Consider the following 21,598-nt stretch of genomic DNA (forward strand, 5'->3'; position numbering starts at 1 on the left):
GTTATATTCTTGGTTTTTTTTTTACGGCACGGATTGTTTTCTACAGTAAAATGCTGCGTTATTTTTAATTTTTTTTCCAGGATGGACGAAAAAACATACAAAATATATATTAAAAACATTCTCTCTGGTTTTAACGTGACAACAATCAGGAAGTTAAGGAGCTGAGAAAATAATAATAATAATACTGAAACTCCATCCTCTTGTGTTTTCTTATTTTTGCTTATCATACAGCAACTCTGTTAACGCAGAATCATCTCTCTTTGTCGTATTCACATTATATGATGCACGTTATGTCGCATTTTCCTATATTGAATTAGCTCGAATTTGCACTTTTTTGCACCGTTTGAGTTGAAAAACAAACTTTAACAGTTTCCTCTGTGCGTTATTTTACGGTTGTGTTGAAGCGATGAGGTTAAACTGCAAAAGATTATGATTTACCTGAAATTATATTAGTAAGCGTCTGCAAAAAGAATTCTTTGCATTTAACGTGGATTGAAGCTCTTTTTGCGTGCCAAATAGAAAGTGCATGCATGTCGGCTAATATTGTGTCTACATCAACAGGGCAGTATTAGCAGTGAGAAGACCTGGGTGATTTGTGGAGCATTTGTTTGACTGTAACTTACTCTCTTAACAGTGTGTTTATCAGTCTTCCCTCAGAATAACCCTGTGTTTTGATGCCTCCACAGTGAGGAAACAGTCTTCGATCACACGTCGGCCGTCACTTGTGTCGGTTTCGCACTTGAAGCAACGTCGGCGTCTGCTCCATGATGCGCAGTAACAGGTTGTCGATGTAGTCCTCCAGGTCTCGCACCTGTGCCTTGACCTTTCTCAGCTCGGCCTCGCACTTGCCGAGCTTCGCCCCCTGCTGGTCGGAGGACGCTTGCTGCTTCTGCATGTCCATCTCCTGCTGCAGCAGCAGGGAGATCAGCTCCATGTTGGTCAGGTGCTGGTACTGAGCAGAGTTGTCCACAGTCGCCTCCTGCAAGAGAGAATCGGGAAGGCGAGTCATTTAAAGGCTTTATAGTTCAGGTTGAATGCATTACTGACATACAGTCAGCATTTCCTGAGCTGTGTGCGCCCCCTGCTGGTCCTCCATGTTGAGAACCAGCCTAAAGTGGACAATTGGCCAAATTTTGCTCCTGATCTAGCCATTCCGACAATTATGAGTAGAGCTGAAACAACTATTCGGCAACTATTTTCAGAGGCGCAGCTTGTGAACAGGCAAGGCAGGCAACTGCTTGGGGCCCCGAGACGATAGGGGGCCCCCGACAAATGACATCTCAGTAGGAAACCTGCGTAAAGGGGCCCCACCTCACTTTAACCTGAAGTTATCGTTCTGCAAGTTGGAAAATGAAGATTATTTGCATATCTATCATATTATTACATCTTTTTTACACAGTTTATATATGTTTTTTCAGTTATTTACAATATGTTATTATTGTCTATATATTTATATTGTTTTATAATGTGGGTTCTTTACAGTGTAATGTATTTTTTACTAAGTTTATATAGTTTTTTAAAAGCTATTTACAGTATTTTATTGTTCTTTACATTTATATTTACACATACTTTAATTATTTGTAACATAATGGTGATGAACACTGGTTGGAAGGGCCCCCTGGGAATTTTTTACAGACTCTAGAATCGCCTCTGACCATTTTGATAATTGATTAATCGGTTTGACTCTTTTTTTTATGATTAAAATAAGATTTCTGATTGTTTTTTTAGCTTCTTAAATGTGAATATTTTCTCGTTTTTTTGCTCCATATGAACAAAGAAATCATTAGAAATTCAATCATTTTTGGTTTGTGGACAAAACCAAGACATTTGAGAACATCCAGGTTTGACAAACACTGATCAACATTTCTCAGCAGCGTTTTATGGACCAAACGATTACTCGATTAATATAAATAGACACATTAATGGAGCAAGAAGAATCAACTCTTTGTTGAGTTCTGGTTCTTGATTGAATTAAGTGTTATTCCTGTAAGATGTTCCTCAAGATGTTCTGTCCCAGTCTGAGAAAACCACATTACTGTAACCGTAGTAACACTGTAGATCAGTGATAGCTCTTGGAAGTACAGTATAGCGTTATTATGAGAGAGTAATATCATGTAAATCCATGTGTTTTCCAAATCAAAGCTGTGATCAGAGTTTCTACTCCCGCAAGATTAAATGTCTCACTTTGTCAGGAAGTGAAACGGGCAGATTTTCAATCGCAGGTGGCAAATATGAACATCGAACCTAACAGCTTTCTGTGATTTAGAGCGACGCCGTAATAGCTTCTCTCGACTGTTTCACACAGCGAGACTCAACACAGCATTATGGGTAACATTTGACATTTCTTTATGGAATTTATTGCTTGTTGAAAAGCACCACAATTAAGGGGAAATGGTTGTTTGTCCCGCACACGGCTCAAACCTAGTCCTGCTCATAACCAGAAATGACAAAATTATGCATATTAAATATCTGCAATGTGGAAACTCCAAAGAGTCCAAAGTGCTAGAGAAATGAAGGGGAGTAGAACATCATTTTAGGACCTGGAAACTCTTTTCTGGGCCAGATAATGGTGTCAGGCTACAGAGGAGTAATGGGATCAGCATTTCTCTCCCAGGTGCTGAAAGTAGGAACCTCGGTCTAACAGGGAGCTGGTGCAGCTGCACACTTACATGTGTTCTTCTTGTTCAGCTAGTGGACTTTATAAGTTTATGTCTCCATCACCATTTCAGTGCAATAAGTAATAAAGCTTGACAGTGTGCACTAAAGATTTCCTTCCCCCCCACACATTACCTGACTCTTCTCAGCTTCAGCTACGGCCTGTTGTGCAGCGGAGCGTCCCGGGTGGATCGTGGACTTGAGCTTCTCCAGGACCGAGCGGCCCTCCTTCTTCTCCGATTGGCTGGAGGTCAGCGGCTTCACGGGATGAGGTCTGCAAAGCAGAGAGGTCAGGCCTCGCACATTTCGACACGCGTGTACGGTATGTTTGCCGCGAGCGCAGTCGGCGTATACGGTCAAGTGACAACAATAAGTCACCGTCGCGTTTCGGTGCAATCTGCCGTTAACTGCGACATCTCGAGTTGCTCGTGTGCTTTGACGAAACCAGAACAATGCTGATTCTGCGTGGATGGTTTAGCGAGCACTGCAGGCACATTTTTAAATCTCATACTTTCTGTTATTTGGTGCATTTTAAAGTGCTGGAACATCCTGTTTCCGTCCTATCCTTGAGAACGGGAGGGGAAACATCTTGGGAGGAACACAGGGTTCACTTTACAACAGCAACAACAACAACAAGGGAATGTTTAGACACAGAGAATTAGAACAAATCTGAAATTTAAATGTACAACAGGAAGAAAAGCTGTGTTACTGCAATAACTTAATTGCATTTTCTGGCGATGTATATTTAGGTGGATTTTTTTGCACTTTAACTACATTTTCTAGTTTCTTTTTGCAATTATTAGTGCAACACTGAAAATGGGGTGAGAACAGCCCAGCAGGTGATTGAATGACTCTTTGTTTGTTTGTTATTTGTACTAAAAGCACTTTGCTAAACTACATTTTTAAAAAGTTCTGCCCTGCATCCATCGTAAAATGTTAAAAAGTGAACTGGCACTGCGTCTTTTGAATAATTTAGTATTTAGTAATATTCTTTAGCCGAGTCATGCTCCTGCATCTCTGCAACCCATTCTTTTGTATCTAATATTACGCTGCAAATCATCTTAAATTATACACTACCTCACCTGATAATTATCTTATATTGTGTATTCTAGTGATATAACATCACAGCTGTCTGGACATATATATACGTATAGATAAGATTAGCTGTCAGCAGGCGGTCAAATAGCAGCAGAAGTAGCTGAAACAATGCGTGAGAAAACAACAAAGTACAGCAGCCGACGAGACACTGGAACATGAGATGGAGAACATAAATGCAAAGCAGTGCACACAGCAGCTCTCATCCAAACCAGCCAACGTTTGGATGTGGAAAAAAAAAAAGGCACAACTTAGAGATACACAAATACATTCTACGCCAAATCAAGCCACGGCAACAATAAACAAAGCAACAAGAGCAACAAAATGTAAAAGAAATAACAATCACTGTGTGTATGGGGGGGGAATAATATTTTCTTGCGACTACAGATTATAAGTAATAACCTAGTGTGAGGATTCTCACCTGCTCTCCTGATGGGGCAGGCTGCTAGCTGGTTGTGTCTCCTCAGGCAAAAGTGAGTGCCCTGCATCGACCAGGTGCTGGTCAGTGGTGGAGGTGGTGGAGAAGGAGGAGGTGCAGGAGGTGTAGGGGGCCACGACCAGTGTAGTGCTGGCACCGACATGGGGCGCCGTGTTTGAGAGGTTAATGGAGGGGCAACAGACAGGGGGAGGATGGAGCTTAGCCTCTAGCGTGGAGGGGATGGAGGGAGAGCAGGACTCTTGCAAAGATTGTGCAATCTTTGACGTAGAAGGGCTCCTCGAGTCTGGCGCTACTTTGTCGTGGAGGTCTTGAAAACTGAGCGCAGAGGGTTTCCCTGTCAGACAGAATTTCGTGAGGCGCGACATGTCCTCTTTGAAAGATACCTGCGACGTTGTTTTGGTTCTGTCTACGACTACGTGCGCGTCCGTTTGTTTATCTAACGCCAGCATGGAAGATTTGGTGGGCTGATACGACATCGGTCCCTCGCAAACTTCTGTGAAGTTTTGAATGAGGGACAAAAGCTGCTCAAACTCTTTGTCTCCTCCACTTTTGCTCTGGCTGTTCGGGCTGCCGCTGCTGTTCTGTCTGGACAGGCCTTTCGGTCTAAAACGCGCGCTCACCACTCCGGAAAACGGCTCCGTCTGCGTCACTGTGGCTTGCTGATTAGCTTGTGGGTTGCCGTTATCGTCAGTGTCTCTTTGCGTCTCTTTGTTAAAACCATTGCTACTTGCCATTGTATCTTCACTGGATTCCGTTTTAAAATCAGATTCAGCAACTTCACTGCCGTTGACCCTGGATTGACCGTGTGGTGCAAACTCAGTAAGCTCGTGTTGACACTCTTGGCAACTGCCTTGACAAACTGGAGACACTCTGCACAGTTTCCGCGAAGCAGCGGTTATTTCAAAAGAGGAGTTCATCTCTGGTATGTAGGTGTCCTTCAAAGGGAACATGTCCTCAGGTGTGGTCTCCTTGTGGCAAACAGCCGCCACTGCGTCTTCTGTTGGTTGTGAGGAGTTCCCATCCAAACTGACGATGCTTCGGAGAGTATCCTGTACCTCGGATTGAGAGGAGCCGTCGGAATCAATAAATCCAAAGTCCAGGTTATTCACATTCATGTTCAGGTCTCCTAACGTTTGTGAGAAAGACACGTTATTGTTTATACATGTTTCATTTGGATTAGAATCAACTGCCTCTTCTCCTGGACCAGGAGTACCATCTAGTACATTTACGTCTGGGTCAGGGGAAGTGGTAGACATGTTCAAAATGTCTTGAACAGAGTTCTCGTTCTCAAGCAGCACTTTGTGTGTGGAGTTCATTAATGCGACGTTATTTCCGGGAGTTTCCTTTGTGTTTAATGACAAACGATGATTTTTTTCTACGGGTTTTCCGTAGTTTACTCTGCACAAGCGTCCATACAAGTCTTGCTCGAACAGCATCCCTCCCCATCGGTCGGCTTCGTCTTCTAAAGGTTCATATTTGAACTTTTTCAGCTTTTCTTCAGAGGTGAATCCCGGTGTTGTAATGTTTGTTTGCTGTTCGGGGGTCACGCCGAGCGAGTCCGAGGTCTCACTGTGTGCTTGAAGGTCTGGAGAGACGCTGCTTCTTCCGTGTTGTAGCGAGGCCACGCCGGTCTGTGAGAGGAGGTAGGCTTCTTTGTGCACGGCTAGCTCCTGACCTCTGTGCAGCCACCCGTCGGAGTAAATCTCATTCACAGGAGTTCTTAACAACCTCCTTGGAGGTAGAGGTGGAGGCTGCCCTTCATGTGTTTGAAGCTTTTGTGCATGATTTACAGTATTAAGCGGATAGCTACATCTGTGAGATGACGTTGGACTAGTTCTCAATCTTTTTTGAGGCAGATTCCCTTTCGGTGTGTTGAGTCTGCTCGAAGCAAAGGCGTCGAAAAAGTCGTCCCACTCTCTTGCACTTTCTGACATGGATCGATGGGCTGTGTGGTTCGGGGAGTTAGATGCAGGTGCTTTAGGTAATAATGCAGGGAGAGATATCTGTCTGGCTACAGGCCTGGGGCGCTCCCGCTTGATAGAAGCTATATCTGCAGCAAGAGAAGGGCTGGGTGTGTGAGGCTCAGAGGGCAGGGTGGTGTAATGGAAGGGGGATGAGCCAGAAGAGGAACAGGGGGCAAAGGTAGGGGATCTCTGCGACTCTTCCGCTATGAGCTCCTCAAAGAAGGGGTTGCGCTGCATGTGTGAGAGGAAAGGATTGGAGGGGGAGATGGGATTTGAGGAAGGAGAGTTGGAGGGAGTGAAGGGATGAGACTGACTGCAGTCATCAGGTGAGACGTGACCACAGGGGGAGGCAGAGGGAGAGGAGCACTGAGGGGGGAGAATAAGGGAGTGAGGGGGTACATCTGAGCTGCTTTCTACCTTAGGAGAAACTTCCAGCCTGTGAAAGAAAATAGGGCACAATAGTCCTCTTAGTTAATGATGTGCCAGGTTACCGAATGGTGAACATCTTTCTTACACAAACACAAAAGCACAACTGAAAAAAAACGGCTGATATTTCACAACAAAGTGTTTTGCTCAACCAACTTTAGTCTCAAAAACAAGATTGGCCAAAAAAAACAAAAAATAGAATTGTGGAAAGAGTAAAACAGATTAAATAAAAAATAAAAAGCAAAGCACATTTGCAAAATAATCAAGCAAAAGAAACAAAGTAATAGTAATGATGCATTGTAGCCATTCAAGACCATCTCTGTTGGGTGAGCTCATATCAGCATGGAATGAGTTTCCTTACATCCTCTCACAAGAGCAATTCTCTAAACCGCAGCGATGTTGCATCTTTTATCAAGTAAAGACGACGCACACTGGAAAAGAAAATACAAATACTGTAGTGCTGAGTGAGGTAATGACACGGTGTGGTGGTAAAATGGAGAAAAATATGCATTAAATCAATTTCCATTTTCAAATGAGCAAGGAGAGAAAACACAAAAAACTCAACCCACCCAACTGAATACAGTCCTCTCATGAGCCTGTTGTTATTTCTGGATAAACGACATTAATCAATCATGGTTGGAGCCCAGAGGTGATCCTGCAAATGACCCTGACTCACCTTGGCTTGTTCTGGGAGTCACTGGAGCCAAACCACCCTCTGAGCCTCCCCTCAGATGTGGACGCAGCCTGGTTCAGGTCTGACTTCACAGGTAGAGATTCACTCCTGCTTCCAGAGAATAATGTCTTTCTGAGTTTTCTCCCCTTTTCAGGAGAACCGACACCAGAGGAGACGATCGGCATTGTGGTCTGCGCGGTGCAACCCTCCGTCTGAGCTTGCTGAACGGGAGAAAACGACGCCCCAGCTTCTTTTTCTGCCTCCTTTTCCTCTTTCCTCGTCTTATCAAAGGACCAGCGGCGGCCCTCGGAGAAGGAACCTTTGTCCTCGCTTCTCTTGGTGAGGTTCTGCAGGGAACGCGAGAGCGGCGAGCACTTCTCCAGCAGGACCAGCTTGGACGGGAGGGTACCCGAGCTCTTTGGTACGGACGGCTCGGAGTCGTAGACGTGGCTTCCGTTGATGCACAGCGACGACTTGGACTGAGTCATGGTCTGACCCTTGAGGGAATCCACTGCCAGATTTGTCCGAGGGAGCGCTGTCGTGATCTTGCTGGCCTCGTCGCTCAAGGCTCGCTTGTGGGTGAGGACCTTTGTGGTGTGCTGGCTGGTGAGCACTGTCGGACAGAAGGAAGAGCTGAGTTAGAAAATGGGTGGAAATAGAACCTCCGTTTCTTCAGTAATCTTTAGCTCACAATAACGCTGTGGGGAATGCTGATTTCTCACACACTTAAGTAATCTTACCTTTCTTAGCGAGATCCGTCTCTCCATAGTGGGTGTCCACTCTCACTTTGCTAGTGTAGATAGGGGAGCTGGGAGGGTCTGAGAGCAGATCCAGACTGGGTGGAGGGCCGGGGTTATCACTGGCCACGGAAGACATACTACTATCTGACGCAAGTGACGAGCACGACCTGGTGTCGGACGACTTGCGCAGCTTCCCTTTGAAGAAATCCTTCATCTTGCTCCTCTTCTCCTCTGGCACCTCCACGTCTTGCGGCTCCACCGCTCCTCCTCCTCCTCCTCCTCCTCCTCCTCCGCCCTCGTCTCCAAACGGCTGGCCCACGGATCCCGACAGGGCGGCGTACCGGCCCGGCACGATGGCCGAGGACGACTCCATGTCGCCCCTCTTCCGCCCCGTTACTCGATCCTTCAGCTTCCCAAAAGCAGAGCGGGGCTTGTCCTTCATGGTGAGGTCGAACATGCTCGCCGTCATGTTGTTGCGCGTGAACTGCACCGTCACCTGGAGTTCGCCGCGCTCCTTCTCCTTCCGTCCTGCCTTGGAGTTGAGCTTGAACCATCTGGAGGAATAAAAAAAGACAGGAGACGAGACTTGTTATCTGGACATTCCCTGCGACAAACCCCCCACAGTGATCTCCACACACTCTATTGCATAATCTGGAAGAAATGCTCAGGGATTATACTTCTTTGAAAACAAACCATTTTTACAAGGAGGAAAACAAAAGCCATATTCCTGTAAGTCCGCCCACCTACACCTGGCATGTATGTGCTACAGGAGACGAGTATTAGCGATGAAAACTCGGCCCCCTGTGTGTTCTGAGTGGACCAGAGAAAGTGTTAGAGCCAAAGCTAACAGCAGGGAATTTAGTGCGAGTTCCACTGTGTGTGTGTGTGTGTGGAGGAAGAGGCAGAGAGAGAGAGAGCGAGAGGGCGGACAAGCCAGAATTAAAGCCAGATGTGTTGCGTTGCTTTACTCTGCTCTTCAACTGATCACAGTGGTGATGTTTCACATGTTACTGGCGAGTTACCGTTATGTCACCGCCGAGGCCTTCGGAGGCACATTTTCAAGACGCACAGAGAAGTAAACAACAAGCTGTAGCTCCATCACGTACTTGTAGTAAATAGCAGAAATGTTATGTGGTGTAGTTGCTGGATTCTTGACCAGATATTTACTTGCAACACACCTGCTACACATTGTGTGTGACATATTTGTTTCAGCCAATGAAAATACTTAAAGGTCTGGTGTGTAAGAATTAGTGGCCTCTAATGGTGAAGCTGCAGATTGCAACAAAGTAGGACTAAAATACACATGAAAAGTATTTTCTAAAGCTGCATAAATCAAGTTATAAATGTTCTAAAGTGACTCTACACTTAAACAAACACGCATTCGGGTCATTAATTCGATTTCTGGGAACAAATCCCCATTAATATTACACACCGAACCTTTTAGAGCAACTTATCTGATAGGAAACTTTCATCAATAATAAAAGAGTTCTGCCTCTTAACTTTGCTCACCTTGCGTTTGGTCTATAATTACATCTCCAGACTCACTGTGTTTGTCTGAGAGTCACCTGAGCCTGTGAGGTTTCTGTTGAGGAGGAAAAGCCGGAAAGCTAAAAGTGAGATCGATATTTAAAAGGTACTGATTTCTGTCTGTACACAGAGTCATCGTGTCAGCTTTTTGAAGTTTGAAGCTGCTTGTCTACTGGCTCAAAATTCCTTCAAATTAATTCACTTCACAAATTCCAATGAACTTTGACCTTTCATAATCAATGCTGTTAACATGTCCCCCCTCCCCCTCCCCCTCTATTTCACCTGCAGTTTACAAAGCTGAAACATCACTATAGTGGCACCGACAGCTCTATTTATAACTGAGCTGAGACACCGAATGTGTATTTTTAACTCACTCTCAAGAGCCACACCTGGATACAGGAGCACCATAACACAAGAGGTTCAAGACAGAAAGGACGCAGTGTCCCTCTGAAAGGTCTTTAGTGTTCTATAACACGCGTTAAAATTAGATAAAAGTGTGGCAGAAATAGTAGCTGCAACTCAATAAGAAACAATATCAACTTTCAACGCATGGCATGGTACTGAATATTGTGTTTGAAATTGAGATGGAAGACTTGAAAGATATGTGATGCACATGCTGTTATGTGGTCATCAAGATGAGAAATGTGCTTTTTAAATACAGACCATTTACCATTAACATCGTATACAGGGTTCAGTGGCGCGCACAGATATTTCAGGGACCAGGGGCTTAAGTGGAAAAAGGCCCTCTTCATAAATGTTTTTTTTTCTTCTTCTTTCTTTTAAATACAGTAGTTGAATCTTATACTTATTAAGTACTCATTTAATTCCATAACCCACACACTAATGTGTGCATGAGCGCCACCTAGGGCCTATATTCATGGTAGGATTTGTGGATTTTACCAGATTTTGCTACTTTACTATATATATATTTTTCTTTTGTACATACTTTGAATCTGATTCAGTAATTTTGGCAATAATTGGACCAATATCAATAAGTACTGACTCAGTTCCTCTATAATGTGCTTCTATATATTGTTTGTTTATATATGACTTGATAATAAGCATTTTATGTCTCATTTTAACCTTGGGAGGCGCTGATTTGCTGGATGATGAATATGATTATGATGATTATTGTTCTCAGACATGACAATGCAGGCACAGGCTGCAGTAACACGTAAACACAACCTACTCGTCTCTTGGACACGCGCCATCCTGGAATATCTTATCGAGCGGGATGACGGTTTGACCGAGGAACACGTCCAGTCCGATCAGCACCCGGTGCATGACCGTGAGGACCAGGTCCCCGCTCCCCGGGGGGTAGTCGCCCCGGCCTCCCTCCTCCAGGATCCCGGGCAGCAGCTCGAAGCAGCACTCCTCGTTCCACTGTGGCACCGCCGCCTTCTCCACGAGCCCGGTGGTGAACTTCTCCTTCGCCACCTGCATGATGGTGTAGAGATAGCGGCTGCCGTGTTTGCCCTTGGTGCGCAGTCCCCTCGCGCGGAGGACGGTGACATTCACGTGCGTGGGCACCCACCGCTGGTCATCATCCAGGTCTATTAACGACATCATTGTGGCGCCGTGGTGTCGTGAACGTTTCCCCCTGAACAGATGTGGCCTCGCTGTCGTTGTCACTTGATCATTCCAACAAAAAAAACACGCAAAAATCCGCGCTGCGCCAGAGTTTCCGTTCTGCGCAAAAAAAAAAAAAAAAAAACCTCTGCAGAATGTGTCCAAAGTGCGCAGAGTTTAGCCGAGGTCAGTTTCCACACACATGAGCAGACACGGGCTTTTGTTTGGTCTTTCTGTTCAACTTCAGGCTCTGCTGCTCATTCTGTTGCGTGACGTTCCCAAATCCAATCAATGCAAACCTGGTTAGAGCAAGATCTGCATCAGTGTGTTACTGTCCGAGCTGTTCACGGCCCGCCCTCCACCACCACAACAGGCCCGCATACAGTGAGGCAGATGCCGCAGAGTTTAAAGAGAAACACCCTCCTGCTGCTGCTGCTGCTGCTCCCCTTAAACACACACGCACACACATATACACTCACACACACGCGCGCGCTGATGCTGTGGAGGAGTGTGGGCATTACTGCATGTCATCTGAAGACACACGTTCAGCTGCTGGTCCTGGTTTTGGTGCTGCTCATGATCCTGGTCCACAAACACAAACTGCAGAAGTTTCTGGGCGGAACCTTCACAGATCTTGTTTTTGTTTCATGAACTGCAGCCAATTCCAAAAATGTCAGTTCTCCTCAAGCCCAACAACATGCAGTGAATGTGCAAGTAACACTTTTATATATACGTATATATTAAGTAATGAAGTCATTATATGTTCTTTTTTTCTTATTTTACTACTTTTTCATGAGTAATTTCATTCTAAATATTAATATCTGAGCACATGTGACTGCTCCTATTCATTGTCAGGTCTGGTAAATTCAAATATTAATATATTTTAATGACTGCATCAGTTACTGTTACTACTTTCTCCCAACTACAGCGCCATCTGGTGGAAAATAACCAGCAACAGCACAGAGGAAATCATTAAATAGCCTTTTGTTCCCTTTGTGAATTATTGCAAGAATTCTGCGAACACTTGACTCTTATTAAATTTAAAAAACTTTTTTTGATATATATATATATTGTTTAGTGTGTTATTAATTAAAGCAGCAGCTTTTTTAATGTGTTTTAAAATGTCACACAGAACATGTGTATTAGTTCAGCAGCTCTAATAGGCATTAACATCAAAAGCAACATTTTTGAAAAGAGAATTAAAAGAGTGAATATTGGACTCACATGCAGAACTCGGCTGATTCAATTCCCACGCAGCTGCATCTGCCACAGAATCAAAGTTACTGCTGCAAATGTTCTGTACTTCTTTCCTGCAGTGGAGTTTCCTGACAGCTGGAGTCACTTTTCAGATTACAAACAAAACACACGATTACTTCATGAAATAATGTATAATGCAGAGTCACAAGAGTCCAGGAGTAGAAAACTGTTCAACACTTTTCCAGCTTCAGTGCTTGTTTTATTTATTATTCATAAAAAAAGGAAACATAAACTATTATATGTGTAAAAATCAGACTGATGTTTCACAGTGTTGATAACAGCCATTTTGAGGGTAAAGGAGTAAAAACAAACAAACAAACAAACGCTCACATTCAGCAACAGCATCACAACAACAGAATCCAACCTTCTTAAGGTTTCTGTGGCACTTTTTTTTCTACTTGGCTTCTGATAAAAGAGGGAGGAACACCTCACACAGTTACTGTACTTTATAATACACATGTACACAGCACAGTCAACATGGGCAAAACTGAGCTAATAAACCTGCTACATTTAAAACTTGGGAAACAATGCTGTGGGGTCGGGAGGTCACCGAGTGTGAAACAAAACCAATACAAAGTCAAAGAATGAAAATTGAATTCTGTTCAAGGACTTTTTTCACCTCTAGAACAGCTTCAGCTGCTATGAGACACACACACACAAACGAAAGTGCAAATATGAGCTTCAATAAGAAACGTGCTCAATTGTAATCCAACTAGGGGTCAAAATATAGCTGGTACAAAGTTTCTGGCATTATCAGGGAACGGAAACTTTCCAAAAGTCAAACCTAACCAAACGACCGACGTTACATGAATTCTGAAACACACGGTTTTTAACACTTTACATGGTTAAGGCATTTTATATGGCAGCTGCCTTCAACACAAAAAACCCAACAATAATACAAGGCCTACAAAGTTTGTTTTTGAGTGCTATGTGGAATGTTTTGGGGTATTTCTACAAATGTTTTTGTATAATTATTAATTTGAGTCTTTTCTTCACGTCTGTGCTTATTCATGACATGATTTTAGGTCTCGGTTTTACGTTACTGTCACATATAGAAGTGGAAGAGATGTCATTGCTGATGATGAAAAGCTTGGTTCAATTTTATGGTGAGGAAATTAAGAACTGGGTTTGAAAGGTTCACCCTTCCCTTTAGTTTTAAAAAAAACGCAATAGGTGTTTAGGGATGAAATGTAATTGTACACTCAATGCGTATCTGTTGATAGATTTTTTTTTTAGATCCTTCCAACAAATGAAAATAATTTTTACCAAATCTTACACACTGGCCCTTAAAAATATAATGAATATCAGTTGCAGGAAGTCCAAAAACACCAGCGTTGTGCAAAACCTATTGAGCACATTGGAAAAATATTTAAAATGTGCCTTTTAAGTGATAAACATAGACAAAAGTAGTTCAAATGAAGATAAATGTGAGGATACAAAGTGCAGAACTACAGGACTTTCCCAGAGGCACTCACTGAAGAAGGCTTCAAAGTAAAAGGTGCTTCATCAGAGACGCTGACGAACCATGACGCAGGTGATGGAGGCTGCATTGTCAAGTCTCTCCAACCCCGCAAAAATCTAAATAAAATGAAGAAAAATATTCCTCTGATGGTGACCCTACATCAAACCACAAAAAAAAAAGCAGCAAATGGAAGACTTAAAATGTTTTAAATTTAAAACACTAAAAGAAAATATTTGTTGTAAAAATGGCTACAAAACAGTTTGAAAAGAGGACTATAGTTATATTCTACATATACATATATATATATATAACGTCCTCTGGAATGTTTTCTTCACTGTGTAAAGTGACAGAATAAGGTCAGTGATTTTGGGATATGTTGTTGTTTTTGTTTGTACAGCTACATATCTGGCGTTCGTCTCTTCGTTTCCCCCTGTAACTTCAGTCTGACTGACCGTTCTGGCAGCCCTTCAGATACAGTTCGTCCTGTGACAAATGTCCGTCAAAGCTGTCCATGTAGAGGCTGCTGGTGCTGCTGCAGCTGCTGCTCAGGAACGTGCCGACCGCTCGGCCCTGGCGAGCGTGACCAACGGCGTCGCTGAACACTTTGTTGATCTGCTCCTCTGACGGCATCCACCAGTCTGGGTTTGAGGCACAGTGCATCCGGATGAACTCTGACAAAGAGAGGTTGAATTAAAAAAAAAAGATTACAGATAGTTTTTTTTGTATATTCCAAATTAAAGAAAGTTAGATTTGATGGTCTAAATTGTCTCGAACGTGGCCCGGGTCAACAAGATCCGTGTGAGGTGTTGAGGAACCAGGCCAACCTGATGAGAAGTAGTCTCATGCCATAGACGAACGACAGCAGAGAATAGGAATCTAAAAGATCAACCCCGGTGAGAAGGAAGGAAGACAGGGATACACATACAGAGAATGTGGGACCTATGGATGCTTCGAAACCCAGTATCCAGATTGACAAAAACAAAAGGGCTAAGAGAATAGGAGCAAGAGACGATGTGGGGCGTAAAAGCAACTGTGGTCCCTGTGGTGATAGAAGCATGAGGAGCTCAAACTGGGAGAGTTGCTCCAACACATTCCAGGAACAAAATCTGAGATCTTGGTCCAGAAAATGGTAATGGTGTTGTATTTATATAGCGCTTTTCCAGTCTGTGTATTTTTTTTGGTAAAAATTTTCCAGTCCCAGAGTTTGGAGGACACAAGGTGAGAAGCAAATTTGAGGACTTGAGACTTGATGACTAATGTTGGGAAAATTGACATTAGACTTGACTTAGACTTGAGTAAAATGACTCGAAATGACTGTTAGCATATTTAAATGTGGAATATCTGGGAAATCATCCTCATGTTCTTTATTCATACAACTTGACTTGTAACTTGCTTGACTCTAACAAGAATGACTTCAGATTGCTTGAGACTTGCATATGTGTGACTTACTCCCATCTCTGATACTATATTTCAATCAGATCCTAGTCCACATGTAAACAAGTTCAACTTATTTCCACATACGTTTCATTATTTGATTATTGTCAAACCACTGTTTCAAGTTAATGAGCTCATAAATATGAGTTGTAATTTGTTGGATGTGAAAAAAGGGGGGCCACAAATAAAGGACATTTAAATCAGTTCAAATAATCCAAACACTTTGAGACTGAAGTAAAACTGGGATCGACATCGTACCTCTGAGGCAGCTGACTTTGACAGGGTTGAGCGGTCGCCTCTCCAGGCCCGGTTCCCCTGAGTGGACTGAACGCTTCCTTTTGCCCAAACCACAGGAGAACTTGAGCTCATCTGTGGTGAAGATGTAGCGTATCAGGTAACGTAGCAGCCGCCGGCCGTCTTTCTTCGAGGAGTTGACAGCTTCGTCCCACTGCTTATTAGTGATGAAAAGAGGATAGTTCTCCAGGAGCTGTTTACTGCCCTGCAGAGAGGATGTGAGGATCAAGGACAGTTCAGCCATGTCGGTGATTTTTACCGCACCACGTTTTAAGCTTCTAATTTGAATTCACAATGCAGCCTCATGTTCACTCTAAACCTGACTGCAGCGTCTTATGTTTTATCATCTCTGAAATTGACTTTTAGTCTTTTCAATGACGCGTAATGTTGCGTGACTGTTCTTTCAGGCTGTGCAGGACACATCTAGTGCCAATTTTCATAATGTGGCGAAAATCTAACAAAATGACATGCAAACATTTGTATGAGGGTTTAAATGAAAACACCAACCTCGAAGACTGTTTGCCGTTCTTCTTCCTGCAGAGACAGTTCTCTTTAAGTTCATAAGCCACATACTCAAGAAATGAATTAATTACTAATATTATTTCACACTTTTAACATCATAGTAATTATAACACACACACACAAGTGTGAGGTGTGATTGTTGTAAAGGAAGCTGTTTCTTCACCTCTGTGAGCTGCTCTTCTGGCATCGGCGGGATCAGCTGGTTGTGAAAATCCAGAACAGTCTTGAAGTAGTCGAGAACATTTTGACAGGGAACTGTGTTTAAAAAACAACAACAACAACAACAACAACACACACACAAAAACAAGCTGATGTGACCAGGAAATCAAACACAGCGTTAAAGTTTGCAACAAGCAGAAATACAACCTATCTGATACACAGTTAAACAACAAATGAAGGCATCATTTAGTTATGCATTATTAGTTTGATTGCTTTTGTCTGTTCATGTTAAGTTGTAACCTTACTTATGTCGAGCTTAGCTCTTTGAGTAAAGTGTTACACTCGTGCCTTTGAAACCCTTTCAACCTGCAAATTGTTTTTAATCTCACTTCCATTAAAGCATAACACATGCATTTGATCATAACTGGGTGTTAAGTGTTGCTGCTAATCATTGACATATCCCAGGCTGTAATAATTGAAAATATGAAAATGATTGGTTTTTTTTGGGGTTTTTTTAAACATGGTGGCATCATGACAAAAACCTGGCATTTAAAAGGTTAAAATCTTTAAAAGATGTATTAGTAATATTTATATATAAATAAGTAGGTCAGATGTACTGTAGATGAAAGAAAACCGCCTCAGTGAATACATTTTTAAAATAAAATATTAAACCCGGGTTAAACAGGAACTTCACACAAAGCACTGATTTCTGGGGGGAAATAAATGAAAGTCACAGACATGAGAGAAGAGGGAAATTAAAACAATGATGCACATAGAAGGAGGGGACGAGAAGAGGAGACATATCTGAGGTCAAACAGCAGCAACAGTGTTTCTTTACAAAACAGACAGAACTGAAACTTCCTACTGATTTTTCTGAATTAGCAATTGATGTATGTCACAATCAGATTACTTATTTTTGTCACTGTAAACGGAGATATAGAAATTTCTAATTGGAGTGATTTTACTTGACAAATTGTCGTAGCGTGTAGCTTTTAACCCACCAAAAGTTTAAAATCTGGAATATCCACCCACAATACAGCATTGTTGAGTAGTTAATAAAACACCTGAACCCTGCGAAGTCTTTGCTTTCAATACTCCACCTGGGATGTTCTCCAGCTTGTTGCGGAGCTCCTCGTTCTCCTGCTGCAGAGACAGCACCTCCTGCTCCAGCTCCAGGCAACGTGGACAGCAGTTCTCCTCCTCCTCGTCCTCCTCGGGCAGCGTGGACGACGGGTGGCCGTAGGACTCGGATGGAGTCGGAGAGCCCCAGCCTCCCATGGTGTGTCTCGGAGGAGACGCCCCAGAACCGGGCTCAGCTAATGGACACTGCTCGTCCTCCAGACCTGCAGCCTCATGCTGCACCTGCTGCTGCTGAGGTTTCGGGCAGAGGTAGTTCTGTAGGGAGTCTGTGAAGATGCGGAGGACGGCAGAGGTCTGTTGTTGGTTGAAATGGCTTGGTTGAGCCTCCTCCTCTGGGTCAGTGGTGGACGAGCTTTCTTCAGGTTTGGACTTCCCTAGTGATGAGCAGTGAAGCCCCTGAGTGTCTTCCAGCTTGATGTTGGAGGTAAAGGAGGACGAAGGATCCAGGAGACGGCCATTGTTGAGGAGGCTGAGGACGCGACTGCACTGCTGAGCAAAGGCATCCAAGATGAGACGGTTTTCTGTGGCAAAGAGAAATGAAGATGTCAGATGCTGTGAGAATGAAACAAAATTATTCTTTTCTAGATGTCAGCCATTATCTCCACCAACAAGGTTATGTTTCTGGGTGCATTTTCTATTTGTGAGCAGCATTACTCAAAAAATAAAAAAGACAGATTTTGATTACATTTTCTGGGAATGTAGGTTAGGGCCTACGGAATGAATGATACCATTTTGGTAGTGATGAGGGAAACTAAGTGGCCTTGACACAGGATAGCCCTCTCTGAGTGCTTTCTGTCATGCTATAATCACATTGGCCTGTTGTCTTCCTGAATGATAAGGGTAATGAAAAGATTCAAATGTAACCTTGGAATCAGCAGCAAGACAAAACGCTCACCGAGGTCTGGGCAATAAATCAGTAACAATGTATACGAATTTCTTCAATATCAACAAAACAAACATATGCACTGTGCAAACACCATTTGAGATGTAAGGAATAAGTGATGCAAGTTGTTTTTTTTCCCCCTCAGATATGATAAATGTTTCTGTGCTTTAACAATTGTTTTTTGCCCATTAGAAGTTTAAAAACAGCACTCTTCAGGGGCAAAACACAACATCTGATTGGTTCAGTGAGTAGTTGTTTTAACTGTATGGCAAGCTAACTTCATTAGCAGATGCTCAATTGTTGTGCAGACATAAAACATGACTAAGTCATCTTCTTATCCGGATATGAATGAATAATGTCCAGTATTTTACATATCAACATCTCTCAACGTCTCTTCTATATCTATCTATCTAGCTAGATAGAAAGATTTTTTTCTTGCTGCTCTTTTCTTCCTCCATCTATCATCTCTGAACTATTCACGATGTTTTCACTGCATATAAATCAAAAAGTAAACCGAATGAAGCCAAAGCTGGTAAATAAATGTAGATTGGTTCAAACATTTAGTACATTCTCCTGTGAAATGTACGGTGGAATGAAAAACGGGGTAAAGGCAAGCGGAGCCCTGATGCACAGTGATGGAGACAATGTGAATTATTTTTTTATGCTTCACTAGTTTCTGTTTTCCTCTTTTCTTCTTTTTTTAACCGCGTCTCGCTGAGGCAAAAGCTTTCCATTACAGTAGCAACGCGTTCAGTGCGCTCTGGTGTTTATTGATATAAATGTTGGGCCTGATTGTGTCGATTCATTCAGATGTCAATAAACTGTGAAGTCGGAATTATCTGTTGTGACCAAACTCGGCCAAGCGGAGAAAATGTGTGTGTGCAGCCATTGTCCAGAAAACATGCCTCTGTGTATGGTTTCCCCTGGCAGTCTGGGCACGTCTCAGTGAGATGATCTCACACATACTTCCATACACTGATTATCAGACCACTAGTCTACACAAATGCACACAAATGTACACACACACGCACAGACAAAATGAGTTCTCGACTACCACTGCTGCGTTGCCACTCGCTCAGACGTGTCTATCTGCCTGGTGCAGATGTGTCGCATTTATTAATATGCGTGCCGTCTCTGTTTACCCGTGGAGATGTATCTGATATCATTCCCCTTCACCCCGCTGCTGCCGCTCCCCCCCCCCCCCCCCTCCTGTCTCACCAGCTCTGTGGCACTGTGAGCTGAGAGCCTCATAAAATTTCATTAAAAAACAACACGCTCTGCAGAGGCAAATTTATGAGCCCCATTTATTTTAATCACAACTCTTTGGGAACGGCTTTTCAAAGCAATTTGTGCTATTGTGTGCCCAACTGATTGCCAAGTCCCCAATGTTTCTCTGCATGAGGAGGACATCAATGGGGTTTTTTGTGTGTGTGTGTGTTTTTTTGCACCCAGGTGTGTGAAGCCATTAATGCTGTCTGCACCTGAGACAGGCGGCCAAGGTGGGCATTTACACCCACATTTTAGACTCTCTTGGACCATTTCAGTGAGTCACATGGAAGAAACTCAGGCAAATAACATTACAAAAAGGGAATATTTTGACTAATCCAAACCAAACTGGCACTAAGAACTGAATTTATAGAAGATAAACTAGTCAGTAAAGTTATAGCTGGCAGTATGATTTCATTTGCGTGTGTTACATATCATTGCTTCCATAACAACTAACAAAACAAGACACTCTCAAAGTGGTTGGGTGTAAAAAGCCAAATAGTTGCTATGTGACTATTTTCCTCTGGGTGCAAACAGACACCGTGAAAAACATTGGCTTTTTTCCCCCGCAAGCAAACAACATTGTTACCTACAGACACCTGGGTGCAAATATCATCAGCCTGTGATATTATATTGCTCGTGCCTTGCAGACAAAACACTTTAATGTGTCATTTACTGGTTTACGGAGCGATGGGGGTGTTTGGTATAGGGATTACGTCTTGTGTAATAGGAGCAGGGGAAATATGAGTTTGTGTTGTTATTTCACAGGTGAAATCATTTCCACTCAAACATGGGCTTTACAGTGGACTGCACTGCCATTAAAGCACTAATGCACACATCTGTGTATAGGTGAGTTCCAGGAAGGGCCACAGTGCAAACCTAACTCACGGTGAACACTTAAAGTGGCAGCAAATTGAGACGGCGCTAAAACACAACAATAACGAGATTAACATCTAATTAGAGGATTATATAAATAATGTTGGGATTAATTCTGAAAGTGCCAGGATTTAGGGTTCAGTACTTTCATGTTCCCATCGACTCATGCCCTGCACACAAGGAACACATTTCCACCTCCTCAACAGATATACAGCCTACTAATGAACAGCAGCAGCTGAGGAGAACAAAAAATGAGCAGGGACTAATGTGTTTCAACAGCAGACACACACACATAAACACAATTATGGACAGACAATTACCCACTGTAATTTTTGCACATGCACACTGGAGATTCAATCATGGCTGCTCTCATTACAGCAGCAAATCAATCACTGCTGACAAGAAGGAAAAAGAGGAAAGAAGGCAGAAGACAAACACAAATCTCAGGTGACGTTTTGTTTGACAAAACAAAGGAGACACAGCCTCTGCTAATTGGACACTGATGTCTTTTCCATTCAAGTTCATTGACTCTTAGCAGCAAAATAGCCCAAAAACACGCACATGAATCGGGACAATGTGACGACATGTGTAAAAGAAGAAGAATCCCCACTCTCATCACACCCACTGTGCACAAGTTTGAAAACCCACCTGAGCTGATACCGTGAGTGCAGTCTGGAGAGAATCTGGGCTCCGCTCCGCCGCGTCGCTGCTGAGCACTGGGAGACGCTGCCGCCGCTGCAACCACAGAGGTGGATGTCGGGACTCTGCTGCTGGGCCTGACCTCACATGGGAAACGCTGCTGCTGCTGCTGCTGCTGAGGCGTCGGGTGATGCTGTTGACTGCTACTGCTGATAGCGACGCTGGTTTGGTGGAGCGGCTGCAGGCGCTGTTGCTGTTGTTGTTGCTGCTGCTGCTGCTGGTGGTGATGACGGACATGGACCGGCTGGAAATGATGAGGCTGCTCGGGGTGAAAAGTGAAGTGATGTCCGTCGCCAAACAGAGGCGCCTCGACCACAGCGGACCTGTCAAAGCGCGACTTGCCCGCCGAGCGTTTGCTCTGGAAGATTTTCGAAGCGCTGAACGGACCGCGCTCCTCTCGGCACATCTTCGGGGCGCACGGTCCTTCATCTGCCGGCTGCATCTCTCTCTCCATCCCGGCGGCGGATGGACGGATAGATGGATGGATGGATGGCTGCAGGTGGCTGTTGTTGCGCGCC

General features: G+C 43.5%; 2 protein-coding genes across 2 annotated transcripts; both read right to left on the reverse strand.

The window, feature by feature from the left end:
• Positions 1–718: 718 nt before the first annotated feature.
• rab11fip5b (RAB11 family interacting protein 5b (class I)) lies at positions 719–11,088 on the reverse strand (the record flags this gene model as incomplete). The annotated part of the gene is made up of 6 exons (XM_083891097.1): positions 719–979; positions 2,791–2,929; positions 4,172–6,589; positions 7,256–7,865; positions 7,993–8,546; positions 10,709–11,088. The coding sequence occupies 6 exons, from the start codon at positions 11,086–11,088 to the stop codon at positions 719–721; spliced, it is 4,362 nt and encodes a 1,453-aa protein (XP_083747223.1).
• Positions 11,089–14,245: 3,157 nt separating this feature from the next.
• bend4 (BEN domain containing 4) lies at positions 14,246–21,534 on the reverse strand (the record flags this gene model as incomplete). The annotated part of the gene is made up of 6 exons (XM_083890959.1): positions 14,246–14,478; positions 15,500–15,740; positions 16,043–16,069; positions 16,221–16,312; positions 17,317–17,877; positions 21,030–21,534. The coding sequence occupies 6 exons, from the start codon at positions 21,532–21,534 to the stop codon at positions 14,246–14,248; spliced, it is 1,659 nt and encodes a 552-aa protein (XP_083747085.1).
• Between the last annotated feature and the right edge of the window lie 64 nt (positions 21,535–21,598).

This window comes from Microchirus variegatus, assembly GCF_963457635.1.
Source record: "Microchirus variegatus genome assembly, chromosome: 6".
NCBI lineage: Eukaryota > Metazoa > Chordata > Actinopteri > Pleuronectiformes > Soleidae > Microchirus > Microchirus variegatus.